The sequence below is a fragment of the Seriola aureovittata genome, chromosome 10, assembly GCF_021018895.1.
Source record: "Seriola aureovittata isolate HTS-2021-v1 ecotype China chromosome 10, ASM2101889v1, whole genome shotgun sequence".
Taxonomy (NCBI): Eukaryota; Metazoa; Chordata; class Actinopteri; order Carangiformes; family Carangidae; genus Seriola; species Seriola aureovittata.
The window spans coordinates 14,568,964-14,586,070 of record NC_079373.1 but is presented as its reverse complement, the minus strand read 5'-3'; the positions used below and the strand labels follow the sequence as shown (position 1 = coordinate 14,586,070).

General features: G+C 42.2%; 1 protein-coding gene across 3 annotated transcripts in view; it reads left to right on the top strand.

The window, feature by feature from the left end:
• The window catches only part of iqsec3b (IQ motif and Sec7 domain ArfGEF 3b), a 29,290-nt gene that overhangs the window by 8,434 nt on the left and 3,749 nt on the right, over window positions 1-17,107 (top strand). For all 3 annotated transcript variants that reach the window (XR_008828926.1, XM_056388157.1, XM_056388158.1), the window contains exons 3-14: window positions 1,764-1,881; window positions 2,960-3,361; window positions 3,849-4,564; window positions 5,312-5,473; window positions 7,269-7,391; window positions 11,967-12,133; window positions 14,074-14,213; window positions 14,383-14,514; window positions 14,681-14,780; window positions 15,821-15,979; window positions 16,081-16,173; window positions 16,900-16,946. Coding sequence is in view for 2 of the 3 variants with exons in the window: in XM_056388157.1 (XP_056244132.1) it covers window positions 1,764-1,881; window positions 2,960-3,361; window positions 3,849-4,564; window positions 5,312-5,473; window positions 7,269-7,391; window positions 11,967-12,133; window positions 14,074-14,213; window positions 14,383-14,514; window positions 14,681-14,780; window positions 15,821-15,979; window positions 16,081-16,173; window positions 16,900-16,946 (2,359 nt within the window). In the remaining variant the exon portion in view is untranslated. The remainder of the gene's footprint in view (window positions 1-1,763; window positions 1,882-2,959; window positions 3,362-3,848; window positions 4,565-5,311; window positions 5,474-7,268; window positions 7,392-11,966; window positions 12,134-14,073; window positions 14,214-14,382; window positions 14,515-14,680; window positions 14,781-15,820; window positions 15,980-16,080; window positions 16,174-16,899; window positions 16,947-17,107) is intronic.

Below are 17,107 nucleotides of genomic sequence, written 5' to 3'. Positions count from 1 at the left end.
GGGAGACAGACATTTCAGGTCAGATTTAAAGAAAAAATTTTATTGTGCTTTTGCTTCAAGCTTCTTCTGTATTACTGGAATAATTATTTCTTTAATATCTGTTGAGTCAGTTTTGATTATTCTATTGTTTCTTCAAATCAAGCTCGACTTTGAGGATATGATAGCCTGTCTGTTATTGTCTTGAATTGCTTCCAGTGCTTCTGAACTCCTACATGCCGTCACAGACGTTTCCTCCTCTTATACTGTAATCCAAGCAGCAGAAAATGGAAAATAGTCATTTTTATTTCTAAGAAGCAGACTCAGGCAGTTATACTTTTCATCACAGTTGCCACCGAAATGTTCATCCAAATGATGTCATTGCCATGGAAACACACAAGCTATTTGTAGTTTCATGCACAAGATCAGCACTGATTTTATAGCAAAACATCTGGTGGGAGATTGTTGGTGTGCCAAATGACCATACAGGAGTGCAGATCCAAATTTGAAGGGACAGTCTTTCAACTTCAAGTTCAAAATCACTTTTCTATTTGTTACCTACTGCAGTGTCTCACACATTCTTTCAACCATTTGGTCCATATTCCACAATATCAGACAGTGATATCCAGCACTCTAATTGGTTCGGTCTAGGAGCAGATTGTTGAGTGATGAGTTCGTTTGTGGATATATATAGTACTTGTTATTTCCATGGTATGAAACTGACAATGCCTAACAGAGGTCTCTTTGATCGCTTCATAAATAATTCCATGATGAACTAAAACTGTCTCCATAGCATGTACACTGCTTTTCGCTTAAAATCCCTAAACTTTTCCTTTGATAGATGTGTTTAAATTACAGTTATGCAACACTACACCTGTCAGTGAGGAACAAAATGTTGATTATTTACACGTGTCAGAAATTCACTTCATTGACTGCCCACAATAAAGTAAGGCTGAGACAATGAATCAATAAATAGATTAGGTCAGTGGTTGCCGACCAGGGATCCAGTCGAAAGATGTTGCAGGGTGAATGAAAGGGTTGCAAACTGTTGCAAACTTCCCCAGTCTTTGATTTTTTTGTGAAATGCTATTCAGTTTTACTGCTACAGGCCTCTAAGTATTCATATGAAACAATCTGCAAGTGTTCGACTGAACTGCTACAACTGCACAACTTATAGACATGCAACACAGGTAGATATTGCTTTGCCATAAAGAAAAAGGTTGGGAACTGATGGATCAGTTGATTAACAGAAAATTAATCATTAACAATTCTGATAACTGATTCATTTATTAATTTTTTCCCATTTATTAATTAAATATTCACTGCTTTTCTCTGTTTTATATCTTATATGTGTTCTGTTGGTTGATCAACATAATAATAATAAAAAATAATAAGAACAAATTTTCGATGACATTAAGAAACAATGAAAATATTGTAGCTTGCAACCCTGCTACAGAGGAACTTTTAATATGTGGGAAGTAGTAAATGACTGATTCTGGACACAGTCTGTAGTGTCAACTTTTTTGTATTTTGAATCTGGTCACATATGGAGAGTTTCACTCCCACGACTTGCAGTGGAGCCACAAATCTGGCCAAATAGGACTGGACACATAAACTCAGTCATCCTTGCCCCGAGCCACCACAGCCAGCCATCACTCTCCACCTGCTGCTTCCCTCATGAACCTCTTCACACGCCGCATAGTTGATGACCTGCCACTGCGATAACGGCAGAGTTTTGGAGGTCAGTGTGGAGGTCTGAGAGCTTTCTGTTCTTATCTCCGTGGCAGTGGACAGATGCTGAGCCTGGAGGATGGAACATCCTCAGGTGGTGGACAGGAAGTGGAGGGGACCAAGAGGGAGGGACCCAGCGAGTACGAGATCAGCCTGGAGAACAAAAACAAACAGGTATGTCTTTTTTCAAAAGTGTGTGCGGGCCCACAGGCGCATTTCTGTGACGGAGCGAAGGCTGACTCTTCCACCTGTTTTAATTTGAGGAGGTGTGTGAAGGATGATCATTTGACATTGTGTCTTGCATGATGAAAAAAGATTCCCATTCAGATCTATTTCTGTCTATGAAAAAGAGCACCAGCGACTCCACTGCCACAGCGACATGAACACGAAAGATGCTAGGTTGTCATGGTAACAGCTAATAACTGCTTCTGGCAGCTGGAGATGTCTTTATTTCTCATAGCAAACTGCTGAAGGGTCTGCTGTTGCCACTGCTGCTGCTGCAGTGTGTGTGTGTGTGTGTGTGTGTGTGTACATATATATATATATATATATATATATATATAAATATATATATATACAAGTGTGAGTGTGTATCTGTGTGCGTCCTGTGTGCATCCATGCACTTTTTTGTGAACATGCTTGTGTTTGCAGACACACACCAGGCACATGTGTGGCTGTCCTCCTTTTCTCCCTCTCTGTCTCTTCTTCCCTCGCCTCCGACTCCCCATCCTTCTCTCCCTCTTGCCGAAAATATAGGAGGGCGAAAATTCTGGAGGATGCTAAGATTTTGGGCTGAGCCAACAAACGGAACAGAAATAGGCTTGTGCGGGTGTTTACTTTTCTATTCATTTTCTCAACAGCACCTTTGTCACAGCCTATCCATCCTCCGTCCTATGGCCCTTCAGCTAGTATTAGCAGTTGAATAATGATAGATGATGTTTACTTTAGCTCTAATTCCATAAACCCTCACTGGTTTTAAACGAGTGGACAGATAAGTAAAAAGGATACTTCTAAAAAGGGTGTGAATGTGAATTTCCTGACTCAGGCAATGCTGAAAATTCTTTTTTATCTTTTGTAGACACAGGCGCAAAATGGCAACATGATGTTTGCCTCTGGTGGATGAATAAATATTTTTCAGTGGCTGCTCTGTGCTTTGCAATATCACTTTTGCAGTCTCTTCAGTCAGTTTCAGAGCCGTGTAAACATGCTTGATATTTAAACTCACTCCCCCTCACTCTCTTCCCCTCCCCAGATAGAAGAGTTGGAGCAGAAGTATGGAGGCCATCTCATAGCGAGGCGAGCGGCTCGTCGCATCCAGACAGCCTTCCGTCAGTATCAGCTCAGCAAAAACTTCCAGAAGATCCGCAACTCTCTGTCGGAGAGCAAGTTGCCTCGTCGGATCTCCCTGCGCCAGCCCAGCCCTTCAGGCCGAAACAGGAATGCAGCCCAGAGACACAGTTACAGTCTGCATCCAGGGGGAGGACAGATACCTCTGCGCTCCAAAACTCCCCCTCCTCCCCCGTGTCGCTCCACCTCTCTGCCCCCTTCTCCTGCATCTGCCCCAGCAGCTGCATCCTCTTCTGCCCCAACCACAGCCTCACCTCAAACCCCTGGACCCACACTCACACAGCTAGAGGACTGCTTCTCTGAACAAGTGAGTGTTTTTATTTCATGTTATATCTAGCATAAGCTTTGTTCTAAATAGGGTAATAGGGTTTGTTCCAGATGGAAATATCTGAACAAGTGTTGGACAGATTCCCAAAATATTTTGAAGAGATTTCACGCCGCCCTCAGGATGAATTGCAGTAACTTTGGTGATCTCCCGGTGTTGCCATCATCAAGCCAAAATGTAAATTTGTCCAGTTCTACTGTCACGCAGAGTGGATACGCAACAGCTTGACCTGGCCTTAGCTAAACTACATGGACTGGCCTCTCAGGCTTGATGGGCAGTCTCATTTGAATGCCATGGTCTGCTCAGTTGCCAGCCACCGTCACTGTTTACGTAGTTCCACTTGTCTTACAAATAGTCACTAATTAGAAACCTCACTGAAATCAGAAACTTTTCCAGTCTGGAATCAAACTCCTTGACTTGATTAATGTTTTTGAAGTGTTTTTTTTTTTTTTAATCATCTTATTTGCAGCTGCACTCCTTGGCCCAGTCGATCGATGATGCCCTTCGTGGTTGGAGCTTGTCGGAGGGTGGAGAGGGGAAAGGGCTGCTGATGGACCCCGGGGCACTTCGTGCAGCTGCTGAGAGCGCTTGTCTGCCTCGCAGTGCCAGCTCGCTTCTCATGGCCTTCAGGGATGTCACGGTTCACATCGACAGCAATAGCTCCTACACCATCTCCTCTGCCACCACCACCACGACCACCACCTCTATAGGCAACGCAGGTGGGGGAGAGCCGGGCAGCAGGAAGACCTCTTTGAGTGGAATGGCTGGGGGTGGAGATGGCCAGTCAGTGGAGGAACCAGAGTTTCCTGCCCCTCCTCCCAGTGAGGAGCTGGAAATGGTTGATCCGGGATCCAGGAGGGGCTCCACAGTGCCAGCTTCGGGAGGAGGAGGGTTAGAGGGGGAGAGCGGCTCAGACAGACTGGGGTCCACTTCCACTTCTACCTCTGCTTCCACCTCAGCCCAGTCTAACCAGCAGCCCGCTCAGATTTACACCCAGTACCAGCAGTACCACTACACTCATCCTCAGCAGATCCCTGGGGGACCGAGCCCTGAGGCCCTGCAGGCCCTGGTCGTCTCTCTGCCCAGGGACCGCTGTCAGGATCCAGCTTCGTGCCGCTCGCCAACCCTGTCCACAGACACACACCGCAAACGCCTCTATCGTATAGGACTCAACCTCTTCAATGTGTGAGTGGGCTGGCAAAACACACACACACACACACACACACACAAACATTCAAACTGCACAATATTTCTGCACCCTCTGGCTCAGGGTTCAAAGTACACTTATCACTGTTTGTGTCTAACAAATCTCCAACAGCCCAGCAAACTGTTCTAAGCAGCTGCTCATTAGTGTTTGTGATTGTTGGGAGGAGTTGCCTTTTCGGTGCCATCTTGTCATGATGTCCGTGAAAAAAAGAGGTAGAGCGAGGGCTGGGAGATGAAGTGAGGAAGAGTGAACGAGAGAGATAGAAAAGAGGGAAAATGCAGTTGAAGAGTAGAGACAGTCAAGGAGGTCATGAACAATGTGAGAGCCTCTCAGTGCCTATAAATAGAGTCCACGGTTGGCCTGCACTTATTATTAGTTAATACAAATTAAAGTAAATGAACTCTTATGCATCAGTGACAGTGGGTCTGATCCAGAAGTCCAGAGCTAACAGATTTTTTGCATGAATGCACTCTTCCTTTCTCTCTTTCTCTTTGTGCTCTTCTTCTTCATACACACACACTCACTGTCCCTCACACGCACACATGCACGAACACACACACACACACACGCACATTAACGCACTCTTTCTCTTAATTACAGTGTTACACATTTTCTTTCTCACTCAGGTCCACACACCTATCCGCTTGAACGCACAAAAAAACATCACACACACCCTGTTAACTCTAACACTATCTGCTTTTCTGCTGTTGGCGATCTGCGGGCAGGAACCCAGAACGAGGCATTCACTTCCTGATCACACGTGGTTTTGTCCCAGACACGGCCATCGGAGTGGCTCACTTCCTGCTGCAGAGGAAGGGCCTGAGCCGACAGATGATTGGAGAGTTCTTGGGGAACAGCAAGCTGCAATTCAACCGAGATGTCCTCGAGTGAGTCCTTATTATTTCTATATACTGTACATGCATCACACATGAGTTTGGGTTGTGATAGTATTTTATTAAATCCAAGTCCTGTGGTGAATCCACTTTTCCAATTCCAATTCCAATTTTATCGCTTATTGAATCTATTTAGGATTTACAAAATAATCTTTATTCAAGGTCAGTGGATGAAGTTTGCTCAGTTCTTGTGTAGATGACGGTTTAGCTTTTTAACAAAGGTTAAAAAATAAATAATCATATCAATACCACTCTCTAATAATGCAGTCTTTTAAGCTGTTTTGGTTAAGCAGTGGTCAAGCACCAGAAAATGCTGGAACCCACAGAAAACCCAAAATGCAGCAAATGAATAAAAGATATTTCCACAAGCTGAGTGTTAGATGTCGTCACTGAGCTTCATGTGTAAAATACAATAAAATAAAATTAATAAAACCATCTTTTGAGTTTCCAGCTTGTGAAAAATTCTTCCTCCACTATGACACTTTTATGAATCCTTTAGTTCATCAAAAGTTGTAGTGCATCTGAAACAAAATCAATTCATTTACATCTTATTAACACTGATTGATTGTATTCTTTTCAACAATGGCTTATTAGCATTTTTTGTGATTGCAGGTTTGATTACTTATTATAAAGTGAGAAATTCCTAACTAAACTAATCTCTAACTAAACAGTCTCACCTCAAGCTGTTTTGGATATGTGTTTTTGACCACATCACACGTTCCTCATTAGCACATATAAAATTACCACTGTATATGTAGATGTAAGTCAACAAAATAAACAAATCTACAGTATCTTACCTCATGGTCCGTTTATTAGATGTTCTGGAGCTTTTGACCGAATCAAGGCACATATAATAGTCAAGACTGAACTGTGAACCTCGACTCCCTGGATGTTTTGCATGTTGTTCTTCACTACTAAAAATGAGAGGTAATAAAATATGCAATGAGAGATTTGTTAGACTTTAATGAATTCAGGTATTTTAAAATATCCAAAAGAGAACTGTCTGCTGGAACCTAACCACCTCATACACACACACACACACACACACACACACACACACACACATACACACTCAGCTTAAATGCAGCAATTGCATGCATAAATGCCACACATCCATGAACAACAGGCGTTTACTTTATGCTTTCACACTCACTCTTTTTGCATCCAACCAGTGTCGACAGATCCAGGATAGAGAGGCTTTTTGCTGAGGTTGTTGCAGAGACTGTAGAAATAGGTCACTGCACTGAACACACGCACACACTCTCACTTTCACACAGACACGCACACATGTAAACGTACCCTCGCACAATCTTGTGTATGTGTTTCTTCCATTTCCACAACCTGTCCTCAGCCTTTCATGTACCACTCTCATGCCCCCTCGCTTGTTGCATTTCATTATTGCACCCTCTCATCCCTCTCTTTCCGTCCCTCTTATCTCACACTGTCGTCAGACTCTTTCTTCTCCATTGATATTTGTACAAAGTGCATGCGTTCGCGTGTGTGTGTGAGTACGTGTGTGTGTGCATGTGTGTGTGTGTGTGCATGTGCAAACATGTTGTCTTTATGTGCGTCTTCCAGGTCAGTGGTTCTGTAATGGGAGTATGACTGTAAGAGGAAGATTTGCCATCAGCACTTGGGTGCTCATAGTTTGTTGCACATGCACATGCACACGCAAAAACACACACTCACCTTCTCATTACAGTGACACACTACATCTAAACTCAATCTCACTCTCCTTTCTCTCTCTCTGCTTTCTTTTTTTCTCTCTTCACTGTCTGTCTCTTTATAGTTGTGTTGTGGATGAGATGGATTTCTCAGGCATGGAGCTCGATGAAGCCCTGAGAAAGTTCCAGGCTCATGTCCGTGTTCAGGGAGAAGCACAGAAAGTGGAGAGACTCATCGAAGCCTTTAGGTGAGACTGTCAACTCGCTCACAACCAGGGCTCACTGACTAACAGGCTCTGGCTTCTCTTTTTAATACAGTTTAACACAACAACAGTCCATCACATGACTGAGCAGGGTTGTTAAGGGCACTCTGAACTTTTTAAAATGAATAGACCTTTTGCCTGTGGCCACCTATGCAAAACAGAAAAACAGTGACACATAACCAAGCTCACATATTTTGTAATAAAAGAGAAGCAAAAAAGTCTTCTCTGATCTCATCTCGCAGCCTTGTGGTAGCAGACACATCCAGAATGGCATACTAATAGGCCGACTGTATAGACAATGTGTTTAACTGGTTCTGCTAGCTCATTGCGGCTGGCTCTGATGAAACCATAGTCCTGTGTCATTAACAAATTACACTGATTGCCTCTAACCTTTGACTAAACTCAGCAGAGTTTGATTGTCAGCCAATCACAACAGAGATCTGGGCCGCAGGCAATCAGCATGCACAAAAATTGATGCTCTATATTACAACTTTCTCTCCTAGATGACAGGCTGTTATGTATTTCATATATGTGCTGGATAGTTCCGTGTCCATTTCAATCCAAAATCACAAATTAATTAGTACTGTATATAAGTGCACGTTTGGTCCTCATGAGGTTTTAACCTGAGTTCGTTTCTGTTCATTTTGTCAGTGCTCTCAAGTCACTAAAATTTGTGAGCGTATCTGCTGAAGAAAACTAATTTAAATACCCAGAGGACCTTGAGAGACCAAACTCCCTGGACTGTCTAGATTTTTCTCTAACAAACTCCTGAACAGAAACAGGTTTTTATTATGCTATTTTTCCTTTTGAGTAAAAATCCTTTGAGGCACAAAAGGACAGCAGTGGCCAGACAAATAAGATCTGAAACTGGTACCTTATTTCCTGGCTGGAACTGTCCTTGAAATGTCCTGGTAGTATCCAAAGATTGCCCCCAGGACTATAAATGCAATAAAAATTCCCATCATTGTTTTCTGCAGCCAACATCAGGACACTGACATACTGAATGATTGACAGATTACTCTAATACCCCTAAATGGCTAATATTGGAGAATACATCAAGTGGACTCACCTCGTTTCCAGGCCTATTGTGCTCTGAAATCCCTGTGCTCTGAAATGTATAATTTGACAACTTCATATCATCTTAAAGACAAATGGAGAGGATGCAATTTGGCAGAAAAGTATCTCTGTCTGGATTCACTAATCATCCATTTGTCATCAGCACAATTCAAGGTAGTACACAGACTTCACTGGTCAAAGGTTAGGCTGTCTCGAATTAGACTGGAGTTATACCCTACATGTGACAGATGTAAGCATGCTCCTGGAGACCTATTACATTATGTTCTGGACATGTCCAAGACTGCATCATTTCTGGCAATCAATTTTCAAGACTTGTTTTAAAATACTTAAGGAGCCAATGGATCCGTCCTCTTTTAATGCTTTATTTGGCATTGCACCAGTGGGTGTGCATCCAAGCAATCGTAACTGCTACATGTGCACTTTGTTGGCAACACAACTCGTACAGTTCAGATGGAAAGACCCTCTTCCTCTTATGTGTTAACACCGGATCAAACAGATTATGTAATATCTCAAGCTAGAGAAGATAAGATACTTTCTCCAAGGGTCTGTTCTGAGATTCAATGCAATTTGGCAGCCATTCTTGACATTTGTACAAAAAAAATAACTCCATAATGCATACAAACTTCCGTCTTGCTCTGTTGCTGTGTGTCTGTTTGGTTTTGTTTTGTTTATATACGTGTTTCTCCTCTTCAGCAAGTGTGTAAAATTACTGACTTTAATCCAGTATTGCAGGTCTGCTGGGGGGGATGGGCTGGGTGAATACTTGGAATTAGACTGGATATAGTGTACTGTTTGTATTTTGTATATTGTGAAAATCTTCAATAAACAGACTTTGATCAAAAACAATTTTGACCTGATGGCCCTGGATGAAAAGTCAGAGGATTAACAAAGTTATTACAATTCATCCCGAGGGCAGTATTTTAGATGTTGAAATATTTTAATCTGAACCAAAGTGGTGGACAGCACGACAATACCAACATTGCCAAAAGAAATGGGTCACAAATATATAATTTAATTTTTTTCAATCCTAAAGCAGCTGGGCACTGTATTTTATAGCAAATATTACGCAAACAAAACTTAATAGTAGATTTGTTAAGGACTATTTTCATCAGTGGATTATTATACATTTGCCTATGTTCATCATAATAAAGTTAACAGCTCACTCAGGGCATCATTGGTGTGTTTTAAATGGCTCATAGGCTGTAGCAGGCTGTGGATACATGGGCAATACTTGGAAGGATTAATTAATTATCGGTTTTCATTGGATTTGTTAATAATACAAAAAAATATAGACTATCACCAGTGTGTTCTTTCTTCAAGCAAGAGGTGATAGAAGAGGAGAAAAGGAGCAGTCATGATGACCCCCCCCCCCCGCCTCTGATTTGGGCCAATCAGAACACCCGCTGTGGTCATCAGTTAATCACATCGCACTCAGTTGTACACTGAGCCCCTGGGTGCAGATTACAAATTCATCAGCGATCCGAGACCACGCGCTCTGTAGCTGGAGCTGCGAGTATAGGTCAGAAAGGAGCGTGGCTTTATCGGGACAGCCAGACATCCGATGCCATGTCTGTTACGTAATAGTTGTTATGTCATCTGTTTGAAGCGTGTTGTACTCTTGTCGTGAGTAGTTCTTTTATACGAAGTGGTATTTGTGCCAGCTGGCATGCAACTTTCATATGCAGATATAAAGATAAGAGATCGGGAGCTAGTGTTTAAATAAACTGGTTACATAAGACAGAGAACCGTGCCTGAAAATGTGTGAATGAAGCACAAACACACACACACACACACACACACACACACACACACATACACACACACACAGAGACACACACACCACACCTACTTCTTTATTTATTCACTCAACTGTTTTCTATCACTCTTAAAACATGCACACATATGCACTCACACCTCCATGCACACGTCCATTTGCATATACACACACACACATATAGTAGATCTTGCCTTGCTTTCAGTCTTTGATGAATTTGCCGCAGAGTTACATCAAGTTGGCAGATCAGGCTCATTTGTGCCTCCATGTTTTCTGTGTTTATGTATGTGCCTGTGCATATTATATCTGTATGGGTGTTTGTGCTGAGATGGTTCTATTCTCCCACAAACAAAGGCATTGCTACTGAACTGGTCTGCAGTCGAGCGATACCCAGTGAGTTCTCTGGCCTTGGATCTTGTGTGGGGTCTGGGAAAAGACTTTCTAGTTGCGCAGGTCTCAGTTGTGGCCTCTCACTTGCATATGCGCTGAAAAGTACATAGTCCTCTGGAGCGGAGCAGCCCTCTCCATGTCTGCATCCTGCCTGGCTGCAGAGATAAAAGCCTCCCATCACTGAAATGGCCCACTGTGTAAGTGCAAGCGACAGTACGAAAGATAGGGAGGGAGCTGTGGGGGAAGGAGGGGTGGAAGGGAGACTCTGTGAAGCCGGTGGGCAGCGGCGGAGAAAAGCAAGTCCAAATGCAGCATCTCTGGTTCCAAGGCAGACTGGGCACCGTTACCTCACCCAGGGTAGAACCATTTTGTGCTGTCAAACGTCTCCTGTGTCCTCCTGAGTGACGGCTCCTCATATCTGAGTAAAAATTACAATGAGTCAGTCTTTGTGTCAATCAGTCTGATTATAAAACAGTGCAGCTTGTATGGTAAGATATCTGCTTTAAAATCAGTCTCACATGTAGAAGATGCATTCTCTACATTGCCTTTATAACTTTAACAATCTCCACTGATCTCTCTTAATGATGCGCTCCCCAATTTTGTAATTGTGCTCAAATGCACCCCTACAAATCCCAAGATTTTTTCCCAGCTCACTACTCATATTTTGAAACTCAACACAGTTCAAAGCTAAGGGGAAATTTGGGGATTTGGGAGTGCAATTGGGCACAACAACAAAGTCATGGAGTACATTATTAAGTTCTGGTACATTGGCTCTGCTAGCCTGAAGATACAGAGATGTTAGAGGTGTTTCTAATACAGTCTACCCTGATTGATTACAAATGGGGTGGAAAAAATATTGGAAACAACCCTAGTATAAAGCTGCCCAGCAGTAAAATCCTGGTCTGCAGTTTATTAACATATTCACTCAGTTGAGGATATTTATTTTTGTGTTGCCCCACATGTCTGTATGTACTGAACAGAGCTCTCACCCACCAACTGGTTAATGACAGGATCCAGTTGGATTGATTGTTGTCATGATTTGTTAATAGTACAATGAATGTTTAGATAAAGCCATGCAATTTGATTTGCCCAGGATGCATCCATGAATCTACCAGCAGAAAATGTTTCAGCCTGTACATGTTAGGATGTTATTTGAATTGTGAATATTGAGTTTCAATGTTATGTAATGTAATGTCTTATTTTCTGCAGCTCTGTTATGGCAGTGAAAGTGGCACAATGACTAGAACCCTGAGAATGACTACTGCTGGTTTTTAGATTTTTGTTGGACCAAACTTTATTGTTCTGTTTTTCCTCCACAGCCAGAGGTACTGTATGTGTAATCCTGATGTGGTGCAGCAGTTTCACAACCCAGACACTATCTTCATCCTGGCCTTCGCTGTGGTCCTCCTCAACACTGACATGTACTCGCCCAACATCAAACCCCAACGCAAAATGGGCCTCGATGACTTCATACGCAACCTAAGAGGTTAGTGCGTCAAGCTACAGAGTGTGCATATATAAGGGAGAGTGTGTGTTAACATAGAGACTGCATGTACTGCATGTGTCCTTCCAGGGAGCGTCAGTTGTCCCTGTGGTATAATGACTTGCATACATGTTTCAACATTTATGGCAAGTGGTTTTATGCGCAGAGACTTTGAACACTGGTTATATATAGTAACCACATATGCACAGCTCAAACCTTTTACTGCAGATCATGAGGCAATCCATTGGAGGAAAGTGCCAGAAAGAATGACGAGAAAGACAAAACAGAGAGCAGAGGGCAGGGAAGTCAAAGTTTTACATCAAGAACTCTCTTATCAATCTCACTTCAACCTCTCTATCAGTCTTTGAGTGACAGCCTCTTGAACTGAAGTAAATTACTCAAAGAGGCGGCGGTTGCTTGCCTCTGCTATCAAGAAAACCATCAGCTGTGCGGGAGGAGATTTCTGATATCCTTGACTCACAGTTCTGCCCCAGAGACCATGGCTGGCGTGGACTCATTTAATTGAGGCTCACTTAGCTTTAGATTTAATGATATGAGCTTGGGTTTTCCAGAAGCATCTCATCACCTGCTCTGAGCTCCTCGAGGCTCTCAACCATCTCAACGCTGTCTCTATCCAGCAGTTGAACAGATACACACATTTACTGCAACTAGGTCTTAAAGTAAAGCAGTTTGACTTTTATTTGTATATTCAGTTATGGGAAAAATCCACCACATCATTTATAGTTAGGATCCCCATACGTTTTCACTGTGGCTGTTGCATCTTACCAGGGATCTGCACAATGAAATGATTTAATTCACAATCAACATTTGTGAATATTAAAAAACATTGATAAGATAAATGGACTATCTTCAAAATGTGTCAGATGATGAATCATGACTTTCAGGTCTGAATTCTTTAATTTCCAGATTAAGGAGCTGTCTGTTTGTAGTATTTACTTTAGTGTCTGAAATCAACGGAATAGCACATTGCAGATTCTGTCCTGTTCCTCCTGGACCATCTGCTTTTTGGTGATGTCCTCCTTCATCTATTTGTTACAGTATGTTGTTTATTGTGTCATGCAAATTCAAGTGTCCAGGCTACATGGACTTGGTGTCCCGTGGAATTTCTTTGAAACAAACCAAAGAAATGTTTACATTCAGTTTTACTCACTAAAATCCATTGTGTGTCTCTGAAGTCCAACAAATGCGGTGAATTAATTTCCTTCTTCATAAAGCGTTTTTTTGTTTTTTTTGACTATTTTAAATAATGTATTGTTTACATCCACGATTGTCATAGTTTGCAGCCCTCTGCATCACTGCCTGCGCTGGCACATTGCTATGTTTCAAGCTTTTCTACCACCATCAGTCAGAATAGCAGGAATGCTACAGACGGACATTGCACCACCTCTGTGCCATTTCTAAATTACATTTATCAATTGAGGCACATTGTCTAAATAAGCAACATACATGAGCTCAGTTGCATGCACAATATAAAGAAACTGGGGGGGGGGGGGGGGGGTATTCTTAAAAACACTGCTGGGAAATGGGAAATGCAGCTTTAGCTTAATCTCTTTGCAGAAAATCATAAAATTCCTTTTACAAGACAAAAAAAAAGTAATTCAGAGACAGTGTTTTCAACCAAATCATCATGGAGCTAACGTTGGTTAGCTAGCTTGCTACAGATGATAAAATCTGGCATTTGTGTTTCACCTGGCAAAATTGACGATCGCTGGTTAAAAGTGAGAAGGCTGCCTTCGTGTCGAGGACATAGTTTCCAAATTTGCATTGATAAATCTGACCAAGGTTGACAAGCTTACCAACAGTAAATAAGGGGCTTAGTTGCACAGTCAGTAAGTCATGTCTAATTGCTTATACTGTCTGTAGACTGTAGACTGACTTCTTTTACTGTTATTCTTGCATTATATGGGACCTTGTTCCCTCAGGTGTGGATGATGGAGCAGACATCCCCAGAGAGATGGTGGCAGGCATTTATGAAAGGATCCAACAGAGAGAGCTACGCTCCAATGAAGACCATGTCACCTACGTGAGCCGTGTGGAGCAGTCCATCCTGGGCCTAAAAACTGTGAGTAATATCTTTGTTTCTGTGCAAGTAGTTCCCATTTCCATTTTTCTCATTTCAGGGAGCTGTCTGTACTTGTTTGTACAGTCTCCTTTCATGCCATGTATTATTTCACTGCAGTCTGTCCTCTGTACTATCTGTCATCTTGATCTCTTTAACCTCCCCTCTGCAGATCCTCGCTGTGCCCCACAGACGTCTAGTGTGCTGCTGTCGTCTGTTTGAGGTGCCTGATGCCAACAAGCCTCACAAACAGAAACTGTCCCAGCTCCAGAGAGAGGTCTTCCTCTTCAATGACCTGCTGCTGGTAAGGTTTCACCACCAAAATAGCTACAAGTGACTCACTACGATGGTCTAAATGCGACTAAAACCCCTTTCAAATGCCACTGATAAATATAACACTGTAACAGTGAGACATAATCAAATACAGTGTGTTAATTCAGCTATGTTGTGTTTTCCTGTGTTGACTTCAGATCCTGAAACTGTGTCCCAAGAAGAAAAGCTCCGCCTCATACACCTTCTGCAAAGCTATGGGTCTTCTGGGAATGCAGTTTCACCTCTTCAGCAATGAATGTAAGATGCTATTTTACCCTGCAGCAGTTTGTTCCCGGTACAATTCCACCCTGATGCTAGAAAAATGCTGAGCAAACTGTCAGAGCCATCAACAGCACTGTTGTCTGTTGAGTCTGTGTCTGGATCCAGGCTTTGCAGGATTTGCTAAGGGGTCACCAGTAAAACAAAATGAACTCATTGCTGTCGACTTCCACTAAGTATAAACTTAAGGAAACATCATTCCATTCCTAGTTCGTGAACCATGAGAGTATGTTTTGCTCTGTGGTAGCAAAGTGGAGTCAGACAAAAATATTCAATCTGTAGTCTCAGATAGGTCAAACAGTACAAAACATTTAAAAATAATCACTAAAATTCAATGCAGTAAGAAAATACAAAAATGTAATTTTTGATTTTCATTTGGCTGAGCCAAATCCCTGTAATATAGACTTTGAGAGACTAGATTCAAAAAGCATGAGTTAACAGCTGTTTGAGTCTAATTTATGGAATTATGAGTTAATTTTGAGAGGTCTGTCAATTAGCAGAGGAGTCTAAGAATTCCAAACAAAAGCTGAGCTTGATGGGAATGTCATTAAATTTGCAGCTGTTTGATCAGGAACCAAATGGTTGGACAAATTAAAAATTTGACCTGATGACAGCGACAGCAGTAAATGAAAAATCTAAGGATCATAAAGTTGTTACTATTCAAGACTGAGCCACGCTGCTAGCATAGCAAAAAATGTTAACATAAAAAGAAAAATTGAAAACTACTGATCTTCAGTACTTATGAGCTTTCTTATATTTCTGCAGATCTTCAAGAAGCCACTGCTGTCTACAGAAATACATTTGGTCATTAATGTCAATGCATGAATTTTTGCGAGTATTCTTAGCCACAGAGTTTTGTGAAGTAGAAACTGAAGTAAAAACTGCAACACTTTTTTTTAACCTTTAGACTGAAGTGTTTTGAAAGATGTGAAGGTGTGAAAGATGAAAAACCCTGCATCCTTTTTTTAGAATCAAAGTTATGGTGAAAGCTTTTTCTCTTTGTTGGGGTTTCTCATCAGACTACGCCCATGGCATCACCATGCTGAGCCCGTTTACCTCAGAGAAGAAGCAGCTGGTGAGCTTCTGCTCCCCGAGTGGAGAAGAGCTCAGGAAATTTGCAGAGGAGCTCCGAGAGGCCATAGCAGAGGTCAACGAGATGGAGCAGATACACATCCAGTGTAAGGAAAGAAAGACACATACATCAGCTTATGCAAATGCAAAAGCACATGCACTGCACTGTGTATTTGCTGGTTTGCAATCTCTCTTTCTGATGTTGTAGGGGAACTGGAGAGGCAACAAGGCATCCAGCCACACGGCATACACACCAATGGCGGGCAAGTGGACACACACACAGGACACGGCTCTCCCTCAGGTGCTGGTTTTGCTCGCGCAGCATGAAATGCATAACACAGCATACATTACTCATAACTACTGTATGCATATATTACTCAAGGGTATGTAGAAAATAGGACAACTTCATGGAGGAGAGGGCCATGAAAAAGCCCAAATAAAAAAAAGTGGATGATGGTCAGAGGGACCGTTCCTTTTGCTGTCTTCGTCACTTTTTTTTGTATTAAAATGGAATAGTTCACCAGTGTAACTTCCCAAATAGTAATTTTTACTTTTTCTGTGTACAGGTTAAACCAACACGTTACAATTTCACCTTATGCAGACTGCAGGAAAAGTTTATTATTTGCTCATTTGCTTTCTTGCAGAGTCAGATGAGAAGATTGGTACCACTCTAATGTCTGCATAGTAAATATGAAGCTACCATTGGTTTTAGAGGGGGATATTTTATGTGCTGGACTATTCCTTTGATGGGTGCAGTCACTTTCTGGAGTCTTACTCTTTGAGCTTTAGAGGCAGAGGGGGGATTTTGTCACCTTTGACAGAGGCAGGTGGTAGCTTAATGCTGTAACTATGCTACAAACATGAGATCTTCTCATCTAACTCTCGACAAAGGAGAAAATAAGCATTTGTCCCGAACTATTCCTTTAAATAAATGACTATCCCCAGTATGAGGACCTGTTTTTGACTGTCTGTATGCGAAGCTGAAATATGCCTGTTGACTTACAAATAGAGCCGTGTCTCCCCACAGGCCAACAGGATGTGTACGATAAAACCGGCAACAACAACACAGTAGAGGTGAGTGCCAAAGCTACTCATGTCTCCCTCAGGTAAGTATCTGCGTCTTCAGCTCTGTGGGTGTGGTTTTGTATGTGAGCGTGTGTGCGGTTAGACTGGGACTGTGCCTCATCCTGAAAAGAAAGTCTGCTTTATGCTTTGCTTTAAAAGAGCTCCGCCTG